Raw genomic sequence first — 21,307 nt, 5'->3', positions numbered from 1 at the left:
TAACCCAGCTTCTGGAAGTCAGACCTTGTCCTGTCGGTCTCTTCCAGGAGCGCAAGTCCTACAAGTGGAAGCTGCTGCTCTTTCTCTTCAACCTCGTCACGTTCTCCTTGGCTGTGTGTGTCTACTTCCACCACAACTGGTACTGCGAGGCTGGAGGTAAGGTCCCTGAGGACCCAACCGCTGGGCCCCATATCACAACTTTCTCCTGAATCAAAGAGCAGACGTAGCAGGGGCTGGTTTCCCTTCGCTTCCCTGCTAGCATGCGTCTGCCCCCGCCTGCTGACCCCTTCTGGATACGATCAGTCTCCTCCAACTCCCACTCAGGCCTTGGCTTTCTGGAAAGGCTGCCAGCATTGCTGGGGTTTTGCAGTGGGTGTGGTGCTGGAGACGCACGCCTGCTGGATTATGGACAGAGATGCGCCATCAGAGACTGGCCATCAGAAAGTAACGGCTTCCTGTCCCACCCTGCCGGGTTGGGCTGGAACAGGCTCCTCGAGAAATGAGAGCGTCTTGCTCCCAAGCTTCAGTCCCCATAGTGCCAGAGGCTCAGGTAACATGCTGAGAGAGACATAAGAACATAAGAATGGCCGTACTGGGTCAGATCAAAGGTCCATCCAGCCCAGTATCCTGTCTACCGACAGTGGCCAATGCCAGGTGTCCCAGAGGGAGTGGACCTAACAGGCAATGATCCAGTGATCTCTCTCCTGCCATCCATCTCCATCCTCTGACAAACAGAGGCTAGGGACACCTTTCCTTACCCATCCTGGCTAATAGCCATGAATGGACGTAACCTCCATGAATTTATCCAGAGATGTGGTCTCGCTCACATTCTTGGTTCTTCCCTTTCCTCTGCCCCATTTCCTCCATTAACCTGATGGGTTTCCTCTCTTCCTCTCCCAGCCTATACCATCTTCGCTTTCCTGGAGTACCTGGTTGTCCTTTCCAACATGGCTTTCCACATGACCGCCTGGTGGGACTTTGGCAACAAAGAGCTGGTGGTCAGTTCCCAGCCAGAAGACAAACGTTTCTAGGGCGGCCTCGTTGCCCGTGCTGCTGCTGGCATCTGGAGTCCTGCAGTTGGTGCGAGTGTTGGGGCCAGATGAGCTCCTGGGAGCGACGCTGGGCAGGGAGGACCGTGATGTGCTTTGAGAGGAAACCAAAAGCGCCCTTTGTTGAGACATCGCCAGGACCTCCCTGTTCTTGTGCTGCTGCCGCCAGGATCCTGTTAAAAACACCTCCAGAAATACCGGAGAGTGCGGATTGTAGGGGAGTGGGATGATTACGCACAAATAATACAGCAGCCTCTCCATGGATCTGTCATTCCTGTCAAGTGCCAGGACAGGAGCAGTTAGTGGGAGCCGAGAGGGCAGGACCCAAGTGAGTCGAATGGGTAAGATGTTGGCCCGTGTGGCTAGGAATCCTTCTTCTGCAAGGCCAACTGATGCAGGGATGGGATCTTCTTTACTGCCCCGCCCAGCTCAGCACAGCACCTTTCCCACACCTGCTGCCTCACCAGGGCTCTTGCCGCAGCCCCAGACTCTGCACGGGTAATAGTCGTGTGCTGATCGACAGGGGAGATTCCTTGCTGTGGCCCTGGGATTGGAACAGGACTTCTCCAGAGGGAGGGTCTCTGCTGAACTCTTGAGCCCCACTTCCCTTTCCCGGTATTCCCTTTCGAGCAAACAAGATGGAGGGAAAGGCTGAGAATACTGGAGGAAAACCCCTCTCAAGGCATTCTGTGTTGCTTATTCTCAGCACCTTGGAATAACTTCCAGTTCCCCTTCACTCAGACATCAACTTGAGGGCTCGCTGAAGAATGACCTGGCCTCTTTTTCTGCATTGCCTTGGGCTGGTTAGTCTTCCCTGTGTTTTCTCCCCCCTCCAGTCCAACAGGTCGGCTTTGTTCACCCTGCAAAATCCTTGGCCAAGGCCTCCAGAGGTGCTGTGACAGAGTGCTGAGGCCCGACAGATGGGCCAACACTCTGATCGTTTCCTGTGTGACGGCTGATTGAGGAGGTAGGGAGGAATTAGCTAATCAGGTGGGGAGGCGGGCTGAGATAGGGAATTCCTTGGATAAAAGGCAGGGAGGCTGTGTTGGAGTAGCAGAAGGCGGGGCTGGCTGCGCCTAGATTGAAGGAAATCCCAAGGAAGAGAGATCTGGTTTCCTCCTGGGGCCCTGCTGAACAAGGTCTGAAGGCAAGAGAGTCATAGAGCTTGGGCAGGGTGTGTTGCATTGGCCTGGTGTTGGTGGAGGGGACTTGAATAAATTATACAGAGTGGACACTAAGAGAGCTTGAGCAATTCCTGGGATGGCCTAGGATCGGGGGGGATACGCCCCCATCACAGGTGGGGCTAGTGACTGCGGGAGGAGGGACCTCAACCTTCAGTGGGCCAGAAGCCCAAAGTGCAGAGCATCTGGCTTCTGAGAGATGTTCCCCTTTAAGGCCTCTCAGGTTGAGCACCCAAAAAAGTAAGATGTCCCCCCTGTCCCCTCCTGTCCCCCCCATCCCCTCCAATCACTAGTTCCTCTTAGAAATCTTGCCCCTTGGCTCTTAGGAAGGGTCAGAGTGAGCAAGCGCTTGAGCTGGTCTGAGCTGCAGAGACCATTGGGATGTGGACTCCGGGTTGGGCCTCTCTCTTGGAGATGCAGTGCCTCCAGCTGACCAGGCACAACCACAGAGGGTGAAGCCACAAGGGAGGAGCGAGGCCCAGGCCAGCCCAGCCTGACGGGTTTCTCTTGGGCCATGCCTTCCAGCCTCCTCGACCACTCTCCCAGGACCGTCACTGGTCTCCTTGTGTACAGCTGGGTTCCATCCTCGCCTGGGTCACTGCAGCTTGGCTGGGTGCTTGGCAAAGGAGCTGTAATCCCAGGATATACAGGGCCGTAGTCACCCTGCTTCACTAGGGTAGCTGCACTGGCTCCTGATTGACATAGTACCAGCGAGGGGGAGCTGGAGGGGCACTGCTGTAGCTTCCTGGATTTCGCGGAGGACAGGGTCTTATTTTGGAGGGTTGGAAGCACAGCGCATCACCCCCCCGGCACCTATGAGAGACCACCCTTCGTGCGCAAGCCCTTGTCTTATGAGACCACCCCAAAGTCTCTCCAGGTGGGTTGAGCAGAGCAGTGCTCCACCTCCATTAGAGCGCACGCCTCCAGGCAGCGATGGCTTTTCATGAGGCTGTTGAGTGATGCTACCAGGCAGGTTTCCACATAGTTTGGGGAGAGAGGGCAGTCGCAGATCCCTGGTCGTGTCCATTTCAGTGCAGGTGCCCCATGTACAGGCAAGCTCCAGCTGGGAGATTCTGGTGGTTCCATCTCTCCAGCTGCATCGGACCCAGGCTCGGTGCCGGCGGCAAAGGCTGTGGGTAGCACTGCTCTGACTCCTTTGGCAGGTGTGAATTTAGTGTGGCTGGAGTGAGAACCCCAGGGACCAGACACTCCTGCTTGCCCGAGCCGGGATCTATGCCAGGCAGTGCCAAGAGGCCTGCTCCATCGCTCTGCCAACGTGCCTTGGCCCTGACCTGCAGGTGACCCCTCCGAGGAAGTTTGGGCTCTGGGCCTAGTCTCTGAATAAGGGCGCGTTGTGTGGTGGATTTTGTGGTGTGGGTACCTGCCCTTGGAGATCTGCACAGAGCCCTACCAAAGAATCATTGGCTACTAGTGACATTCAGTCCCAACCAACCTGGGCCTGGGCCAGACCCAGACCAGAGAGCAAGAGCTGTTATGTACGATATAGATATTCCTACCAATCTCATCCCTGCAGTGTCTGAGCACCTAAAGGCCCTGTGTCCCGTAGCCTAGCCCTTTTCTGCCAGCCGCTGCCCTGAGCTGGAGTCCACCATTGCTGCTTGGCTTCCTGGGTGCTGATGGCCTGGTGCTGTCCAAAACATAAGAACTCTGCACCCAACCTGAACAGACCCTGTGCTTTGGATACAGAGCACCGGCTGGCCCTGCCGTCCCACCGCGGCAAAGCAGAAGATTAATCACCTGGTGAATTAACCCCAATGACCTTTGTGGCAGAAATGTGTTGGAATACCCGGGAGAAGGATACAGAGAGAGTGGGCCGGGCTCGGATCGAAGCCTGGTGAGGATCGAAAGGCAGGGCAGGAAGCCTGCCTGTGTTGTGAAGGGGAGAGGAAGCCAGGGCTGGGAGCAGAAGTGGGAGGGGCAAGGGTGGTATGGCTACCAAGTCATTGACATGGCAGCGTGTGGGGTGGGTGAGGGGTGAGCCCAGTGGGCAGACTCGCAGAGATGACAGGAGCCTGCCCCAAGGGGGTTTGCCAGGGAGGTGGATAAACCCATCCCAGGATGTCTGGCTGAGCAGAGCTAGCAGAGTGCTGCGTCAGGCACCACGTTCTTCTTAGTCCTATGTGCCAAGACCCTTTGGCCAAAGCCAGAACAGAATACAGCCATTCAGTCATCCAGTGGTAGCTGCCTCCTTGGAGCTCAGGGAGGGGACACAGCTGATAAGTAACAGCAGATGGGAAACTCTCCCTCTCCTTGTTAATTCTCCTTTTTCTTTGGCGTGAAGTTGGGGGCGAGTGGAGTACGGAGAACAGGCCCCGTGGCAGGGTTACAGGGCATCCGAAATAGGGAAGGACCCTGGGTGATGTGTCTGAAACCAGGCAGAGGCCATCATGGGCCCTCCCCAGCAGAACATGTAGGATGGTCTAGGAGCCAGCTGGGAAGGTCAGGAGATGCTGGGTGCCTTCAGCTGGTGCTTTTTCTGCTCTTAGCACTGGTGGAACACAGCTCTGGTCCATCAGACAGCCAGTACTGGTCTGTGCGGAAAGGCCAGGTTACCCTCTCACAGGTCTGATGGGGCACCTACCTCTGCTCTCTGCCAAGCGCCCTTTCAGATCCCTGCTGGGGAGATCAGCTGCAACCTACATGGTGACGCCTGGTCACTCATCAAGGAGAAGTCACACACACACACACCCTTCCCGACCAGCACAGTGTTTGAGAGCAGCAAGCACAAGATTATCCAAGCAACAGTCCCGGGAGTGAACCTGCCTTGGGCTGCGAGGGCTCGGTGAGGTTGGGATAAAGTCTGCTCGGTTCTTTGGCTTTAATAGTGGCAATCTCTCTTCCTGATTTTCCTGGGCATTTTGGAACTGCTGGTGCGGCCCTCTCTCGCCAGCCGCTGCTGCTTGCAAGTGGAATCCGCCGTGCGCATCATCCGTTACTGTATGCAATTGTATTCTGCTGGGGTGGGGATCGCGCACACTCTGTGCCATGATACTGCCGGTTGTATATTTTCATTGGTTTGGAGGATGAAATAAAATGCTGAGTATTTTTGTCAACTTATTTCAATGTTATTGGCTCCTCCCACCCACCCAGTCCTGCCCCTGGGCTCATGTTCCCATCTTCGTTTGTGGGCATGCGGGGACCTTTCTCCTGACAGATGTGTTATCTCCAAGTGCTTTACAAACATGAATAGACATAGAATATCAGGGTTAGAAGGGACCTCAGGAGATACCTAGTTCAACCCCCTGTTCAAAGCAGGACCAATCCCCAGACCGATTTTTGCCCCAGATCCCTAAATGGCCCCCTCAGGGATTGAGCTTACAACCCTGGGTTTAGCAGGCCAATGCTCAAACCACTGAACTATAATTTTGCCTGTAAAATCTTTCAGTGAGGCAAATATTATCAGGTCAAATGCATCCCAAGTGTAATATCAGTGATTCAGCTGGGTTCCACCAGGAATGGTATGGCCCATGACCTGTGGAATCAAAGCCCTGGGTGCTATGGTGGCAGACATGATAAATAAGCTAGATCCCTGTTTTGCATTTCAGAAAATGGAGGCCCAGCAAGTTTTGGTGGTTTGCCCAGAGTCACTTAGTGGCAGAGCCAGGAGCCCTGGTTCTAACTACTAGACCTTCCTGTCCTAAGATGCAAGAAATTTTCCTGGAATTGCCTGTTTTCCACTAGATAAAACTTGTCAGTTTGGGTGAGGCCAGTCTAACATCATTGTCCTCTGACATCTCACGGGTTTGATTCACTGACCGGTTTCCACTCTCCAGGCCAGCAGCTTGCAGAGAGAGTCTGCTCGGCCCAGACAGGTAGCAGATATCTCCTGTGACCCTCCCAGCCCAGTCACGCACTGATGTAACCAAGACCAGAATCTGTTCCATCTCGTCCTATGGAACGTCCACCACACCTATCTCAGCCTGGCACCTGGCGCTGTCGCCCCCAGCTCTGCGCCTCAATGCCTCCAAGTGCCGGGCCATCCGTGCGCTGTGGTGATCCATGAGCAGTGTGGCTTATGAATGGCCTGTGTGGACTCGAATCTTCAAAACTGATTCTTTGATAGCCGGCCCCCTTATACTGTCTCCAGTCAGACACTCAGAACATTCTTTGATAGCCGGCCCCCTTATGCTGTCTCCAGTCGGACACGAGTCACTTTCACTAGATCCGGGAGACCCTACCCATAATCTCCCTCACTGGTTCAGAATGAAGCTTTTTTCTTTGATGGGATGTGCCACTTTGTCAGATCCGAAACTTCTTTGCAGTTTTGCCTCAGTTTTGATGAATTTTTCAACTCAAAAAAAAGTTCAAGTTTTGAAATTGTCAAAACATTTCCTTTGGACGTTTTTGAAATGACAAATTGCCGTTTTCCGGCTCAAAATGACTTTGTTTTGACAGTTAAGCTAGTTATAGTAAATAGATATGTTCAATCACAAGGAAACATTTTGAAATGAAGCTTTTGGATTTCCAGCTTGGCCACACTTTCCTGATTTTGACTTTTTCTCCTGAATCCAAGTGGGAAAAATTTTCAATATCTTGAGAATTGTCAGGGGCTGCAGCTCTGCTCTGTCCAGAGTCTGCCCAGGCATGCATGCCTTATACATCCCCAAACACTGACTCTGTGGTCCATGGACCCCTGGGGGATGCAGACTGTGTCTGAGATTTCTAAAGAGGTCTGCCCCTCCATTCGAAATTTGTTAGAGGTCCGCAAACGAAAAAAGGTTGAAAACTGCTGCTGTAGGGGGCTACCATCCATAGCAAGCATCTCAGTTACCTGCTTGGAGCACACCCTGTTTGTGGTTCTAGCTGGTTCTCTCCACCGAGAGCGAGCACTACACCGTAGTTTGGGAGATAAACGAGGTACGGGGGTACATCTCCACAGTGAGCAGCCAGTCTGAGCCCAGGTCGACAGCTTCCGGCTGGTGGGGCTTGCATTCCGGTGCTCAAAACAGCTGGGCGGCCTTTGGGGCTGGAGCGCGGGCTATGAAGCTCACCCCACTCCCGGGGTTCAGAGCCCGGGCTCCAGCCCAAGCCCCAGTGTCTATGCAGCTATTTTTAGTGCGTTCGCATGAGCCTGACTCCTCGACTCGGGCTCTGAGGCTCTGTGCTGTGGGTTTCTACTTGCCATGCAGACATACCTTCCCATGCCTCCGAGCTATCAGGTCAAACGGGAAAGCATTCTGTTCTGTCACTGCCCTCCTGGGCTGATGCCTGAAGTCATCTATATTCAGATGCTCATGAGGCCAAATTCTGCCCTCAGGCCTTTCCTCCACTGGGATAGCAAAAGTGGGAGCACTAGTGTAGACAGGCACCATTGGCTTTCCCACCCCTGCTATTTCTCTGCATGACAACAGTGGTATGAGCGCCACCCAAGCCCCCACTGTGCTAGGAGCTGTACAAGCAGAGAACACCACCTGTCTCTGCCTGACAGAACTCACGCCCAGATTCTCCTAGGTATTTCAGCTCTTAACTTCCACTGAAATCCACCTGCCAGCAACAGGCTACATCCGTTGAGGGAGCTGGAACCTGGAAAGGAGCTTGGCAGCGGCTTTCTTCTTAGCCTGAGCAACATTGCTGAGGATGTTTGAGGATCTGGGCTAAGTATAAGCCGAGACAACAGCTTGGAGCGCAGAGAGAGAGAGACCATAGCAGTCAGCGTGATGGGAAGTGGTCTCAACGCTAAAGAAACCCAAGCGTGGTCATGACCTCTGCTCAGATAAGCACCGGCTGCAGCCCGTGTGTTCTCTGCTCACCTGGCTATGACCCGGGGTGCAGGGGATTCTGCCGTGGAGACGGGCCTGGTAACGCGGCTGGAAATGGGCTTCCAGGGAGCAAAGCAGGGTTACACCAGTGGCAGCGAGAACGTGGTGAGGTCTGTGGAGGTCAAGGAGGGCTTTGCCGCCGGGAGGGCTAAATGCCTGGTACAGGCGCCTGAGTCCAGACAAGCAGGGGAGTTACTTCTCCATCCAGTCAGGAAGCCAACATTTTCCCATGAGACATTTCAAAGTGACTTTTTATATTTTGGTTCAGAACGGCTGGTTCCCGCAGACAGGAGCCGGACACGAACTACTGTTCCCATTTCTGAGTAACACGAATGGAAGCGAAACACCACTGTGGCAAGCAGTTCCCTTGGGAAAACACGCTTCTCCTGGGATTTGCTGTTTTTCTGTTTTGAACAAAGCCGTCCTTTTTGGGTCCAGAAAATGCCTGCCGGGAGCATTTTGAGCAGCCTCATTAAAATCCTTCCGGCTGACTCCGGCTGCCCCTTCCAGCATTGCTCGTGCAGAGCCAAGCCCCCAGGCACACAGTGGGGTCGCTGTACTAGGATGGCTTCCACTTCCAGGGAGAGGAAGGGGTTCGGCCTGGTTTGCTTGCAGTGTTGGCCTGCCCCAGCTGCCCTGGGCCAGTCATTTTTCCATTTCCAGGTTCCTGTCTCAGTTCCCCATTGCACAGGGCCGAGAGCAGGAATCCCTGCACGGTGTGATAGGATGGCTGGGCCCGGGCAGCACTGGGCAGGATGAAAAACCTCATCCACACCGCCATGGACATTTCCCCTAGGGGAGGGCGAACCCTCCCACCCACGAGGAGCCCAGTGGCCTGGGCTGTGGGATGGATGAACTGGGAGCCAGTTCGAGTCATGCCTCAGACTGTGGCTCAGGTGCCCTGCCCCTTCCTACACAAAAACGCCTGCACACACACCCCCATCCCTTCCTGGTCCAGACACCCCTGCGCACGCACACAAACCCTGTCCCTTCCTACCCAGACACACCTGCCTGTGCATACACACCCTGCCCTTCCTACCCAGACACCCTTGCACACACACACCCGTCCCTTCCTGGCCCAGACACCCCTGAGCGCACACACACATCCCTTCCTGGCCCAAACACCCCTGTGCGCACACACATCCCTTCCTGGCCCAGACACCCCTGCACGACCCCGTCCCTTCCTACGCAGACACCCCTGCACACACACATGTCCCTTCCTGGCTCAGACACCCCTGCACACACACCCCTATCCCATCCTGGCCCAGACACCCCTGCGCACACACACCCCGTCCCTTCCGACCCAGACACCCCTGCGCGCGCACACCCCGTCCCTTCCGACCCAGACACCCCTGCACACACACACCCCGTCCGTTCCTGGCCCAGACACCACTGTGCACACACACACATCTCTTCCTGGCCCAGACACCCCTGCGCACACACACCCTCCCTTCCTGGCCCAGCCACCCCTACACACACACACCCCGTCCCTTCCTGGCCCAGACACCCCTGCGCACACACACATGTCCCTTCCTGGCCCAGATACCCCTGTACACATACACGCGTCCCTTCCTACCCAGACACCCCTGCATGCACACACACGTCCCTTCCTAGCCCAGACACCCCTGCGCACACACACACACGTCCCTTCCTAGCCCAGACACCCCTGTGCCCAGACACCCCTGTGCACACACACACTGCCGTCCCTTCCTGGCCCAGACACCCCTGCGCACAACCACACCCTTCCCTTCCTGGCCCAGACGCCCATACACTCCCTTCCCTTCCTGACCCAGACACCCCTGCACTCTCGTCCCTTCATGGCCCCCGCCTCGGCCTGTTTTCGGCTCATCCCTTCCAGGGGCAGTACGCGCCTGCTCTAAGTGCCCCACCCCTGCCCAGCCTGGTGCGCCCTGGGTTGGCAGGGGCCTGCTGGCTGAACAGAGGCGTCTCTATCCCACAGCATCCCTGGCCCTTCTCAAATGCCCATTGTCTTCGCTGCTTGGCTGGACTTCCTCTGCAGGGGCCTTGGCAGACACCAGCAGAATGGGGAGGCCTCAGCGAAAGCCGCTTCCCCGCAGGGTGCACCCCCCGCTGCCCTCTCTGCCGGGCAGGGCCACAGGCCTGGGACCAGGAGCCGCATGTTCGCTGCAGCCCAGAGATGGGCCTCACATGGCATCCCCCCCAGCCCAAATGGGGCCCAGCACTTCCAACCCCTGCCGGCCCCTGTGGGCCAATGCCCATCCTGGGCTGAACTGGGGGGCTGCCACCTCTGAGGTACGAACAAACAGGCCAGCCAGGAAGCTCCTGAGCCCATAGCCCTGGGCAGCTGGCAATGTGTAACCTGCGGGTATGTCTACACGATGCACTAATCCTCAGCGCTGTCTCCAGTTTGATCCCATGCCCTGCTTCCTTCCACAACCACATCAGCCTGACTCAGGTCAGCCAGCACTCAGGAGCCGGGTCCTAGGACACGCGGGGGAGAGCAGGGTCAGCGCTCAAGTCCCGCTGAGACACGGGGGCCAAGCCCTGGCCTTGGGCCATGTGGACGCAGCTCAAGCCACAACCCCACCTGAGAAGGGCTGAGCAGTGCAGTGTGGCTGCGTTAGCGAGAACCGGCTTCCACGAGTGCAAACCCAGGCTAATAATGCAGCACAAATGCGCCTGCTTGCTGCTTCTGCATCTTTGCCATTTTAGGCTTTCCCTCTCCTTGGGGTTTGGAAGCCCCTTTGCCCCCAGCTGCCTGGGGCCAGCACCCCTGGGAGCACTGTGCAGGGATGGGGCAGAGGGGTCCCTGCTGCTGCGGGGACAAGCAGCTCCAGACTTCCCTGGGAGTTCCCACCCCTCTGGCCCGCTGCTGGAAACCCACCAGCTTCCCCAGCCCATGACCCCAGTGCCCACCCACACCCTGAGCCCTGAGCCTGGCCTCACACGGGTGAACTAGGGAGAAGGGGAAGCTGGAGGGGGACGGTGCAGCAGGACTGAGGGTTATGTCACAGGACACAGCCCCCCTGGGAAGGTGGGGAAGGAATTCACTAAGGGGTGATGGGCCAGACCCAGCCTTCCTTTCCCGGCTGACTTCACGCTCTGCAGCTGGCAGCTCCCAGAGGCAGGGACATGAATGCGCCTCCTGTCCAGCGTAAATGGCCACTGGCAAATGGCTGCTGTCACGCCACTGGGAGGATTAGCCGGGAGGGAGGGGGGCGGATCTTGCAGGCTTGCAGCCCTACAAAACTGATAGCTCTGTGGCCAGTGATGGAGATAATGTATCTCAATCAGCTCCAGGCTGGCAGACACCCCTGTGTGCTCAGAGTTCACCTGCTGGATGTTATGTCTCCCCAGCATTGTTCAGGAATTGCTGTTCCTGAGTAACACCAGGCACCACCAAGCCCTGGATGCCTGGTGCTGCTCACACAGTTGCATAGCCCAGTCCCCGGGGTGGGGAGGGATGAGGCCTCATTTGCATGGCGTGGGCCCAGGCCTTGCCTCGCTCTCCCAAAACCTTGCCACCATGACACCGTTAATACACAAGCCAGCTGCCACCCGCTGCTCAGTGGGAAGAGACACTTCTCCTGCAATGTAGAGGATAAAACATTCCCTGTCTACAGTGCCATCCTTCACAGGAGCCTAAGGGCTTTACAAACCTCCATGTCCATGAGGTGGGTGTTATTACCCCTATTGTATGGAAGGGCAAACTGAGGCACAGCGCCGGCATGACTTGCCTTGGGCCATGCAGGAACTCGGGGGGAATGCCAGGCCTACCACACAGATCTCCTGATTCATGGGCCATAGCTGCTAGACCAGTCATTCCTGCACGAGAGCCCCTGGCACGCTGGCTGGTCACACGGGTCTGGTGCCTCTCCCGGCTTCCCGCTGGGAAATCATATATGCATAAGCTGGAAATATCATATTGCCACTATATAAATCCATGGTATGCCCACATCTTAAATACTGTGTGCAGATGTGGTTGCCCCATCAAGAAAAAGATATATTGGAATTGGAAAAGGTTCAGAAAAGGGAAACAAAAATTATTAGGAGTATGGAACAGCTTCTGTATGAGGAGAGATTAATAAGACTGGGACTTTTCAACTTGGAATAGAGACAACTAAGGGGAGATATGATAGAGGTCTATAAAATCATGACTGGTGTGAAGAAAGTGAATAAGGAAGTGTTATTTACTCCTTCTCATAACACAAGAACTAGGCGTCACCTGATGAAATTAATAAGCAGCAGGTTTAAAACAAACCAAAGGAAGTATTTCTTCACACAAGGCACAGTCAACCTGTGGAACTCCTTGCCAGAGGATGTTGTGAAGGCCAAGACTATAAGAGGGTTCAAAAAAGAACTAAAGTTCATAGAGGACAGGTCCATCAATGGCTATTGGCCAGGACTGGGAATGGGCGACAGGGGATGGATCACTTGATGATGACCTGTTCTGTTCATTCCCTTTGGGGCACCTGGCATTGGCCACTGTCAGAAGACAAGATATTGGGCTAGGACCTTTGGTCTGACCCAGTGTGGCTGTTCTTATGTTTCTTAACTTCAAGAAAATGAATGGAATGTTACCTGCATTGTTTTCACTTACCTGTATCCTGGTATAATGGAGTAGCAAACGTACTTTGTGCATACCCCTGTAACTAAATAACCCAGCAAAGGGGAACGAAGGCAAATAAGGAATGCAAATGAAGAACTGTAACAGAAAATTGCTCATTTCAAAGCAAGTGGTCATTGCGTGTCATGACCAGAGGTCAAAGACTCAAAATGTGTTCCTCACTCTCCAGGATGAAAGGAAAAGCCAGCATGGGTAGTGACCTGACAGCTTGTTTCCTGTGAGATGAAGATATACGTGTGGTTCAGGGAAAGAGCCTGCATCTCTGGCTGGTTGGACTCTTACAGGGAAATGTATCAGATGCAAAGTGGAGAGCCCCAGAGACAATTTGGGTACCCTGAAAAGGCTTGTGGGAAACTGGCAGTTTATCCGCAGGTGCTGGAATTAGGGGTGCTGCTGCACCCCCTGGCTTGAAGTGGTTTCCATCATATACAGGCTTTGCAGTTTGATTCAATGGCTCTCAGCACCCAACTTGTAAACATGATTCCAGCCCTCCTGTACATCACTGCCACTCTTTGGACCTACAGACTGTGGCTCACCTGTGTATGTATTTTATCAGCTTTAACCTCTTAATAACTCCCACTTCCTTTTCTTAGCTACTAAGAATAGTTAGTTTACTGTGGAATTGGCTGCAGCGTTGTCTTTGGTGTAGGAGCTGAGGTCAGTGAATGGCTGTGACGTTATTGATATAAACTAGGACCATATAAAACATGGGTTGCAACCAAGGTCCTGTAGTGGCACCAGATCTTATGTAAAGGGGGTCATATAAGGTGTCTAAGACCAAGTTATGAGTTACTGGTTATGATTATGCTGTCTGTATGTCTGTATCATTTTGTAGCTGAAGTTATAAGTATTGGCTCTATACTGTCTATATTTCAAACTTGTGCTGTGTTATTGGGAAAGATCCCAGACAGGTTGGTGTCAGCTCTGTTTAGCCTGCTTGATGGCCCATTAAGGACCATCACCTACACAATTGTCCCATTGAGAGAAGGCAGTTACGCCCTGTGACTCAGCAGGGTGTGCAGAAACTGGCCCATGTGACTGCAAACTCCATTTTGCTGTAATTTTCCACAGTAAGAACAAAGTGTTCTTACACCTGGAAGTGCCTATATAAGGCTGATGCCTCATCTCCATTTGGTCTTCAATCCTGCTTCTTACCTCTGGAGGGACTTTGCTACAAACAGAAGCTCTGCACAAAGGACTGAATGACCCATCCCAGCGGGGGATGTTCTCCAGAGACTTGATTTGAACCTGCAGTTTACTCCATCACTGGTACAAGCCTGAACTAAGAACTTTGCCATCACTGTATGTAATTGGTTCCATTTAACCAATTCTAGCTCTCATCTCTATCTTTTTCCCTTTATGAATAAACCTTTACTAAATGGATACTAAAGGATTGGCAACAGCGTGATTTGTGGGTAAGATCTGATGTGTATATTGACCTGGGTCTGGGGCTTGGTCCTTTGGGATTGAGAGAACCTTTTTCTTTTACTGGGGTGTTGGTTTTCATAACCATTCATCGCCAGGACGGGTGGCACTGGTGGTGATACTGGGAGACTGGAGTGTCTAAGGACATTGCTTGTGTGACTTGTGGTTAGCCAGTGGGGTGAAACCGAAGTCCTTTTTGTCTGGCTGGTTTGGTTTGCCTTAGAGGGGGGAAAACCCAAGCCTAGGGCTGTAACTGCCCTGTTTGAGCAATTGGTCCTGAATTGGCACTCTCAGTTGGGTCCCGCCAGAACCGCATCGTCACACTGGTCTCTTGGGATGATGGAGTGTGATTTTTGGTTTAATTAAGTCCAGTTTGTCTGGGGGGCAAGGGAGACTAAGGGGACTGGCTGTGACTCCATGGTAAGACTTTTTACAATGGTCCGGGCAGGGATGCCCAGCAGAGGGGGAGAGGGCAAGTGGGGCAATTTGCCCCAGACCCCGGGCCCCACCAGGGCCTTGTGCAAGCCCTGGCTGAGAATCCCTTCCCTGGCTAGAGGTGCCTTTTTAATTTTTACTCACCCGGCGGCAGTCCGGGTCATCACTGGCACTTCGGCGGCGGGTCCTTCGGTGCTGCCGAAGACGCGGAGCGAGTGAAGGACCCGCGGCTGAAGACTTGGGGTGCTACCCGGTGAGTACAAGTGCCACAGCGAGTGGTGCCCTTTTTTATGTCCGCTCCCCCACTTTGCCCCAGGCCTCCTGAATCCTCTGGGCGGCCCTGGGTCCGGGAGTTCACATTTGTCACTGGCTTGATGAAATCTAATTAGAGAGCACACCACCAGCTTGTGGGGGCTGGCCTGTTCTGACAGTCTGCCCTGAGGTTGGCACTCGCAGTCGTGAGCCGCTCCAGGCAACGTGCCACAGAGCCCCATTGCGCCAGGCACTGTATGTGCACAAAAAGCCACTTCTGAAGTGCCTATAATCTGCAAAGGATGGGAGGAGAAAATTTGGCCTAGAGAGGGGGCGTGACTAGACCAGGAATAGAACCCAGGCATTCTGAGGCCTGTGAAATTCCCTACAGGGATCAATGTGCATCATTATTATTCACTCCTGACTCACTGCTCGACTGCGGCACCATCCCCAAAGCCAGGCTGTGCCAGCCAGGCCATCCGCGGGCAGCTCAGGTGCCCAGTGGGCTCCACGTCTCGTCTCGTGTCGGAGGGGCTGTCCCTCAGGCCTGCCACATCCTGGTGTCCATGGGCTCTCTCACTCCCCAGCTTGAGGGAGGCACTGGGGAAGGGACAGGCCAAGACACTTGTTTCTCGTATGGCTCTGCTGAGATAGTGGGTCCCCAAGCAGCCGCGGAAGGAGGGAGATTCAGGGGAGGGGACTCTCTGTCCATTTCTCTGTTGCTCAAGATGGGAAAACTGAGACACAGACAATGACAAGGCCATGCTCTACCAAATGACCTGTCATTGCGGGAACCTCCATTTGTGGGTGCTTAGTTTTAGGCACACAGGGGCCTTATTTTCCCGGGTGCTATGTGCTCAAATCTCCAGGGATGAGCCCAGAGCACAGATGACATGACAGCTGTATCCGGTTCTGTCTGCTCCACGGCTGCTGTTTCCCAGCACTGCCCTTGCTGGGACCTTCGCTGGGGCTTGGAGCTGGGAACAGGTCTCTGAGCCCTGCTGGGTTAGGGGCCAGGCAGGCATGAGGTACTACGTGGCCCATGATTGAGCTGTGGGTGCTGCGATGCCATAGAAGAGCTAGCCCCAGAGCCAGAGGTGGATGAGGCCAGGCATGGGACACCAGCCTTGAGCCTGGACCACCCCCCTTTTGCCTTAGAGGTTGGAAGCTGGGTCCAGTGGGGGGCACTGGATTCCAGCCTGTTACCCAGAATTCGCTTCAGCTCTCTGGCCCACTGGGAGTGCCCAGAAAGGGACAGCGCTGGCCCTGTGCCCCGTGCCCTGCATGCTCCTGCCCGCCTGGGCATCGGAGGGACATTGGGCTCAGCACAGCAACACACACACACACTCTCTCTCTCTCTCCCAGTGGTCACTGGCACCCAGCCATGTGCAGCCGGCTGAGGCACTGCACTGGGCTAGCGCAGCCTGTGAGGGGGCTACACAGCATGAGGAAAGGGGCGGCTTTGGGAGAGCCTGGGGGGCCCAACGGGCTGCGCTTGGTCGGGAACGTGTGTGTGGAGCTCATCCACAGGCAGAACTGCTCGGCTGCAGAGCTGCTGGAGCATTCTCATCATCTGCTACCATGGCTGACGGCTCTCTCTTGGCAGCCCCCCAACCCCGTTCCCGGAACCTGCTGGAACTTTCCATGAGACTGGGCCCTGGGGACTCCAACTTCCCTCCCTGGCATCCTATGGTGGCAGCAAAAAGAGAAATAAGGGTCTGAATTCCTTGTGGCATGACCCCTCTCCCCAACCATAGGAAGCTTATACTGCCACCCATCACCGTAGTATGTGGGACCCTCGGCCCGTCCTCTTCACATTACATTGGCCCTGAGGGATTCAGGGATCACACAGGCTAAATACATCCCAGTGCCAGAGATCCGCAGCCTGAGAGGCTTCCTAGGCAGGGTACCACCGTGTTCCAGGCCAGGGTAGCCAGCGAGGCCACTGACCCGACCAGGTGCATTCAGTATTGTAACCTGCCCTTCGACTCCCACCACATCATGGGGACTGTTGTCTCTCAGCGCTTCGGAGCAACTTCTGGTATTGCTCTTGCTGTTACAAAATCCAGACTCCAGGCACTTGAGCTAACAGAGACTCACCATTAGCTGCTAGCAGTATATGGCCAGTGTAACAAGGGAAAGAGAAACTTCCCCAAAATAATTCTTTGGCGGAGCTTTCAGAAAACCAGCCACTCTTGAGTTAAAAATGGCCAGTGATGGGGAATCCACCACAGCCCTTGGTAAATTGTTCCAGTGGTTAATTACGCTCACTGTTAACAATTTACACCTTATTTCCAGTCTGAATGTGTCTAGCTTCAACTTCCAGCCATTGGATCATGTCAGACCTTTCTCTGGTAGATTGAAGCGCCCATTGTTAAATATTTATTCCCCACGTAGGTACTTATAGACTGTGGTCGAGTCACCCTTTAACCTTCTCTGAGCTCCTTGAGTCTATCACTGTAAGGCGGGTTGGTGATGTTGCACTCCATATGATTTTACAAAAATATGCTAATGAGTGTGACTATAATGTAACTGGAATATGCTTCATGCAAAATGTCTCTTGTAAGGTATCATTACAAAGCTTATAATCTACTGAGTGTGGTCATCTGATTTGTATGAATGTATCATTCTTGTATCTGACACTAGAAATATGAACTATAACTCTGAGGGCCTATTGTAATTATGCAAAGTGTGGGCCATTAATGGTGGTTTGGAATCTTGATGGCTCCCAGCCACTAGGACAATTGGTTGTAAATGGCTCTGTTTACCTGCAAGCCTTGCTGTGAGTCAGGCCAGGAGGAATGAAGGCTTGGAGTCTCACAGGACATGTGACCATGTCACCTGGTACTGGAATCCATCTTAAACCTGGTGCTTTTCCATTTAGAAGGGGAGGTGGGGACCCAGAGAGACAAAAGATTCCTGGCTTGTGCCAAAGCTATATAAGGGGGTGAAACAGAACAAAGGGGCTGCAGTCATGAGAAATCCCCTAGTTACCACCTGAGCTGGAACAAGGCCTGTACCAGGGGAAAGGATTGGGCCCAGACTAGAAAGGCATCTAGTATGTGAAAGAAGCTTATTGGAACATCTTTGAGGGTGAGATTTACCTGCATTCAGTTTCTTAAATGTATTAGGCTTAGACTTGTGTGTTTTAATTCATTTTGCTTGGTAACTTACTTGGTTCTGTCTGTTATTACTTGGAATCACTTAAATCCTACTTTCTGTAGTTAATAATCACTTTTGCTTATTAATTAACCCAGAGTAAGTGATTAACACCTAGGAGCACAAACAGCTGTGCATATCTCTCCATCAGTGTTATAGAGGGCGGATAATTTATGAGTTTACCCTGTATATGCTTTATACAGAATAAAATGGATTTATCTGGGGTTTGGATCCCATTGGAAGTTGAGTGTTGGGTGATAGAGACAGGAGCACTTCTTAAACTGTTTTCAGTTAAGCCTGCAGCTTTGGGGTTCAGACCTGGGACTGTGTTTGCAGCAGGCTGGCGTGTCTGGCTCAACAAGGCAGGGTTCTGAAGTCCCAAGCTGGCAGGGAAAACAGGCTCAGAGGTTGTCTCAGCACATCAGCTAGCAGTCCTAAGGGGGGTCTCTGTGACTCAACCTGTCACAAGGTTTTCTAAGCCTTTAATCATTCTTGTGCCTCTTCTGTGAACCCTCTCCAATTTCTCGTCATCCTTCTTGAATTGTGGGCACAAGAACTGGACCCAGGATTCCAGCAGTGGTCCCACCAGTGCCAAATATAGGTAGAATAACCTCTTTAAACTAACAAGGGTACAAAATATAGAAGAATGACAGAGCAGGTTGTGCTGGTCGTGGAGTGGCACAGTGTGTGACAGAAAGCAGAGTGTCAAATATAGTTAAAATGTGAAATGAGTGCAACGGTGCCATAGAATTGCTACGGATGGAAATTGCATGCTTGAAAAATAAGAATACAGCTGTAGGAGTATGCTACTGACCACCTAACCAGGATGGTGATGGTGATTGTGAAATAATGACGGAGATTAACGAGGCTACAAAAACAGGAAACTCACTAGAAGATTTCAACTATCTCCATATTGACTGGGTACATGTCACCTCAGGATGGGATGCAGAAATGAGATTTCTGGACACCACTAATGACTGCTTCTTGGAGCAGCTAGTTCTGGAGCCCACAAGGGGAAAGGCAATTCTTGATTTAGCCCCAAGTGGAGCACAGGATCTGGTCCAAGAGGGGAATACAGGTGAACCACTTGGTACTGGCAACCACAGAGTCGTTAAATTTAACATCCTCATAGACGGGAAAATACCAAAGAATCCTAGCACAGCAGCTTCAAAAAGGGGAATTAGACCAAAATGAGGAAGCCAGTTAAACAGAAATTAAAAGGAACAGTCACAAAAGTGAAATGTCTGCAAGCTGCATGGAAGCTATGTAAAACACCATTTTAGAGGCTCAAACTAAAGGTATACCTCAAATAAACAAAAGCAGCATGAGGATGAAAAAAAAGCCACCATGGCTAAAGAATAAAATAAAAGAGGTGGTTAGAGGCAAAAAGGCATCCTTTAAAAATTGGAAGTCAAATCCTATGGAACAAAACAGAAAGGAACATAAACTCTGGCAAGTGTAAAAATATAATTAGGCAGGCCAGAAAAGAATTGGAAGAGCAATTACCAAAAACACAAAAACTAACAGCATTTTTTTTAAAGTACACCAGAAGCAGGCAGCCTGCCAAAGAATCAGTGGGGCCACTGGATGAGTGAGCAGTCAAGGAAGACAAGGCCATTAAATGATTTTTTTTGCATTGGTCTTCAGTGCAGAGGAGGTGAGGGAGATGCCCATGCCTGAGCCATTCTGTTTAGGTGACAAATCTGAGGAACTGTCCCTGATTGAGGTGTCTATAGAGGAGGTTTTGGAACAAAATGATACATTAAACAGCAATAAGTTACCAGGGACAGATGGAATTTACCCAAGAGTTCTGAAGGAACTCAAATATGAAATTGCAGAACTACTCACTGTGGTATATAACTTATTGCTTAAATCAGACTCTGTACCAGAAGACTGGCGGCTAACTAATGTAATGGCAAATTTAAAAAAAGAGACTCCAGAGGCAAACACGGCAATTACAGGCCAGTAAGCCTAAATTCAGTACCAGGAAAATTGGTGGAAACTATAGTAAAGAACAGAATGATCAGACACGTAGATGAACACAATATGTTGGGGAACAGTCAACATGGCTTTTGTAAAGGGAAATCATGCTTCACCACTCTACTAGAATTCTTTGAGGAGGTCAACAAGCATGCAGGCAAGGGTGATCCAGTGGACACAGTGTACTTGAACTTTCAGAAAGCCTCTGACAACATCCCTCACCAAAGGCTCTTAAGCAACATAAGTTGTCATGGGATAAGAGGGAAAGTGCTCTCATAGATCACTAACTGGTTAAAAGACAGGAAACAAAGGGTAGGAATAAATGGTCAGTTTTCAGAATGGAGAGAAGTAAATACGGAGTCCCCCAGGGGTCTGTACTGGGCCCAGTCAACATATTCCAGGAATAGTCAACATATTCCTAAATTATCTGGAAAAGGGTATGAACAGAGGTGGCAAAATTTGCAGATGATACAAAATTACCCAAGCTAGTTAAATCCAAAGCGGATTGTGAAGAGTTACAAGGGGATCTCACAAAACTGGGTGACTGGGCAATAAAATGGCAGATGAAATTCAAAGTACTGCACATTGGAAAACCTAATCCCAACTGTACATACAGTCGCAAGGGGTTCCCAAGGTAGAACTCCCCCTCCCACACAACGACCTATTTTTGAAACTCGATTCTTCTTCTAAATAGACTGGACAGAGGTTGGAAGATGGAAGCACCCACCCTGTGGGAATGGGGGTCTTTTTGCTCTTTTATAGTAACAATTGGCATCCAGTGGTATCAAAGAGCTCCTCAGCAGCGGGGCAGTATCATTATCCTCATTGTACAGCTGGAGAAACTGAGGCACATAGCAGGAACCTCAAAGTCACAGGATGAGCTGGGACTATAATCAGGTCTCTGGATGGCCAAACCTGTGCACAACCCACTAGACCATCCTGTTAGAGGCCTGGGGAGGCCACGCCAGCCCAGCAGCATGCGGAAAGGCAGCGTAGCTGGTAGGTCTGGGCTGGAGGCACTGAGAACCAGCTGGTCTCACAACCCTCCCCTGGGGGGCTGGGCTCTCCCCTTTCCCCATAGAGTTGTCCCACTCCCTCTGCCCCACGCTGTGGGCATGCGCGTGCCTGGCTCAATGGGTTGCATTCATTCGCCAGGCTCAGCTTCTCAGCAGGGCAAGGCCTGGTGCTCCCAGCTTGTGGCCCTTCCCTTCCTCCTGCCAAGCTGCCCCCCTCCCCCCTCGAAAGGCGGGTTTGCTAGTGAAATGAGGAGGCAGAGGGGGAACAATGGGGTTCTGTTGCCGGCTCTGGGTCTGTCCCTCCACCAGGAAGTCAGGCCGCTACAAAGGGCTTATTTGCATCCCTGTGGAGGTGGGAGGAAGAGGCACTGCCAAGCAGCCCTGATAAGAGGGGTGGCTGGCTCCAGGCCATGCCAGGCCA

General features: G+C 52.7%; 1 protein-coding gene across 5 annotated transcripts in view; it reads left to right on the top strand.

Annotated features, from left to right (window-relative positions):
- Positions 1 to 19,245, top strand: part of PGAP2 (post-GPI attachment to proteins 2) — a 54,369-nt gene extending 35,124 nt beyond the window's left edge. For 4 of the 5 annotated variants that reach the window (XM_030555898.1, XM_030555869.1, XM_030555885.1 and 1 more), the window contains exons 5-6: positions 48 to 156; positions 901 to 5,304. In XM_030555898.1, the coding sequence (XP_030411758.1) occupies positions 48 to 156; positions 901 to 1,031 (240 nt within the window). In that variant the 3' untranslated portion in view covers positions 1,032 to 5,304. Of the gene's footprint in view, positions 1 to 47; positions 157 to 900; positions 5,305 to 19,232 lie in introns of those variants that run through there. The other variant, XR_003999535.1, reaches the window with a different exon arrangement.
- Positions 19,246 to 21,307: the final 2,062 nt, after the last annotated feature.

The sequence above is a fragment of the Gopherus evgoodei genome, chromosome 1 (genome assembly GCF_007399415.2).
Source record: "Gopherus evgoodei ecotype Sinaloan lineage chromosome 1, rGopEvg1_v1.p, whole genome shotgun sequence".
Lineage (NCBI taxonomy): Eukaryota > Metazoa > Chordata > Testudines > Testudinidae > Gopherus > Gopherus evgoodei.
This window is presented reverse-complemented; position numbering and strand designations above follow the sequence as displayed.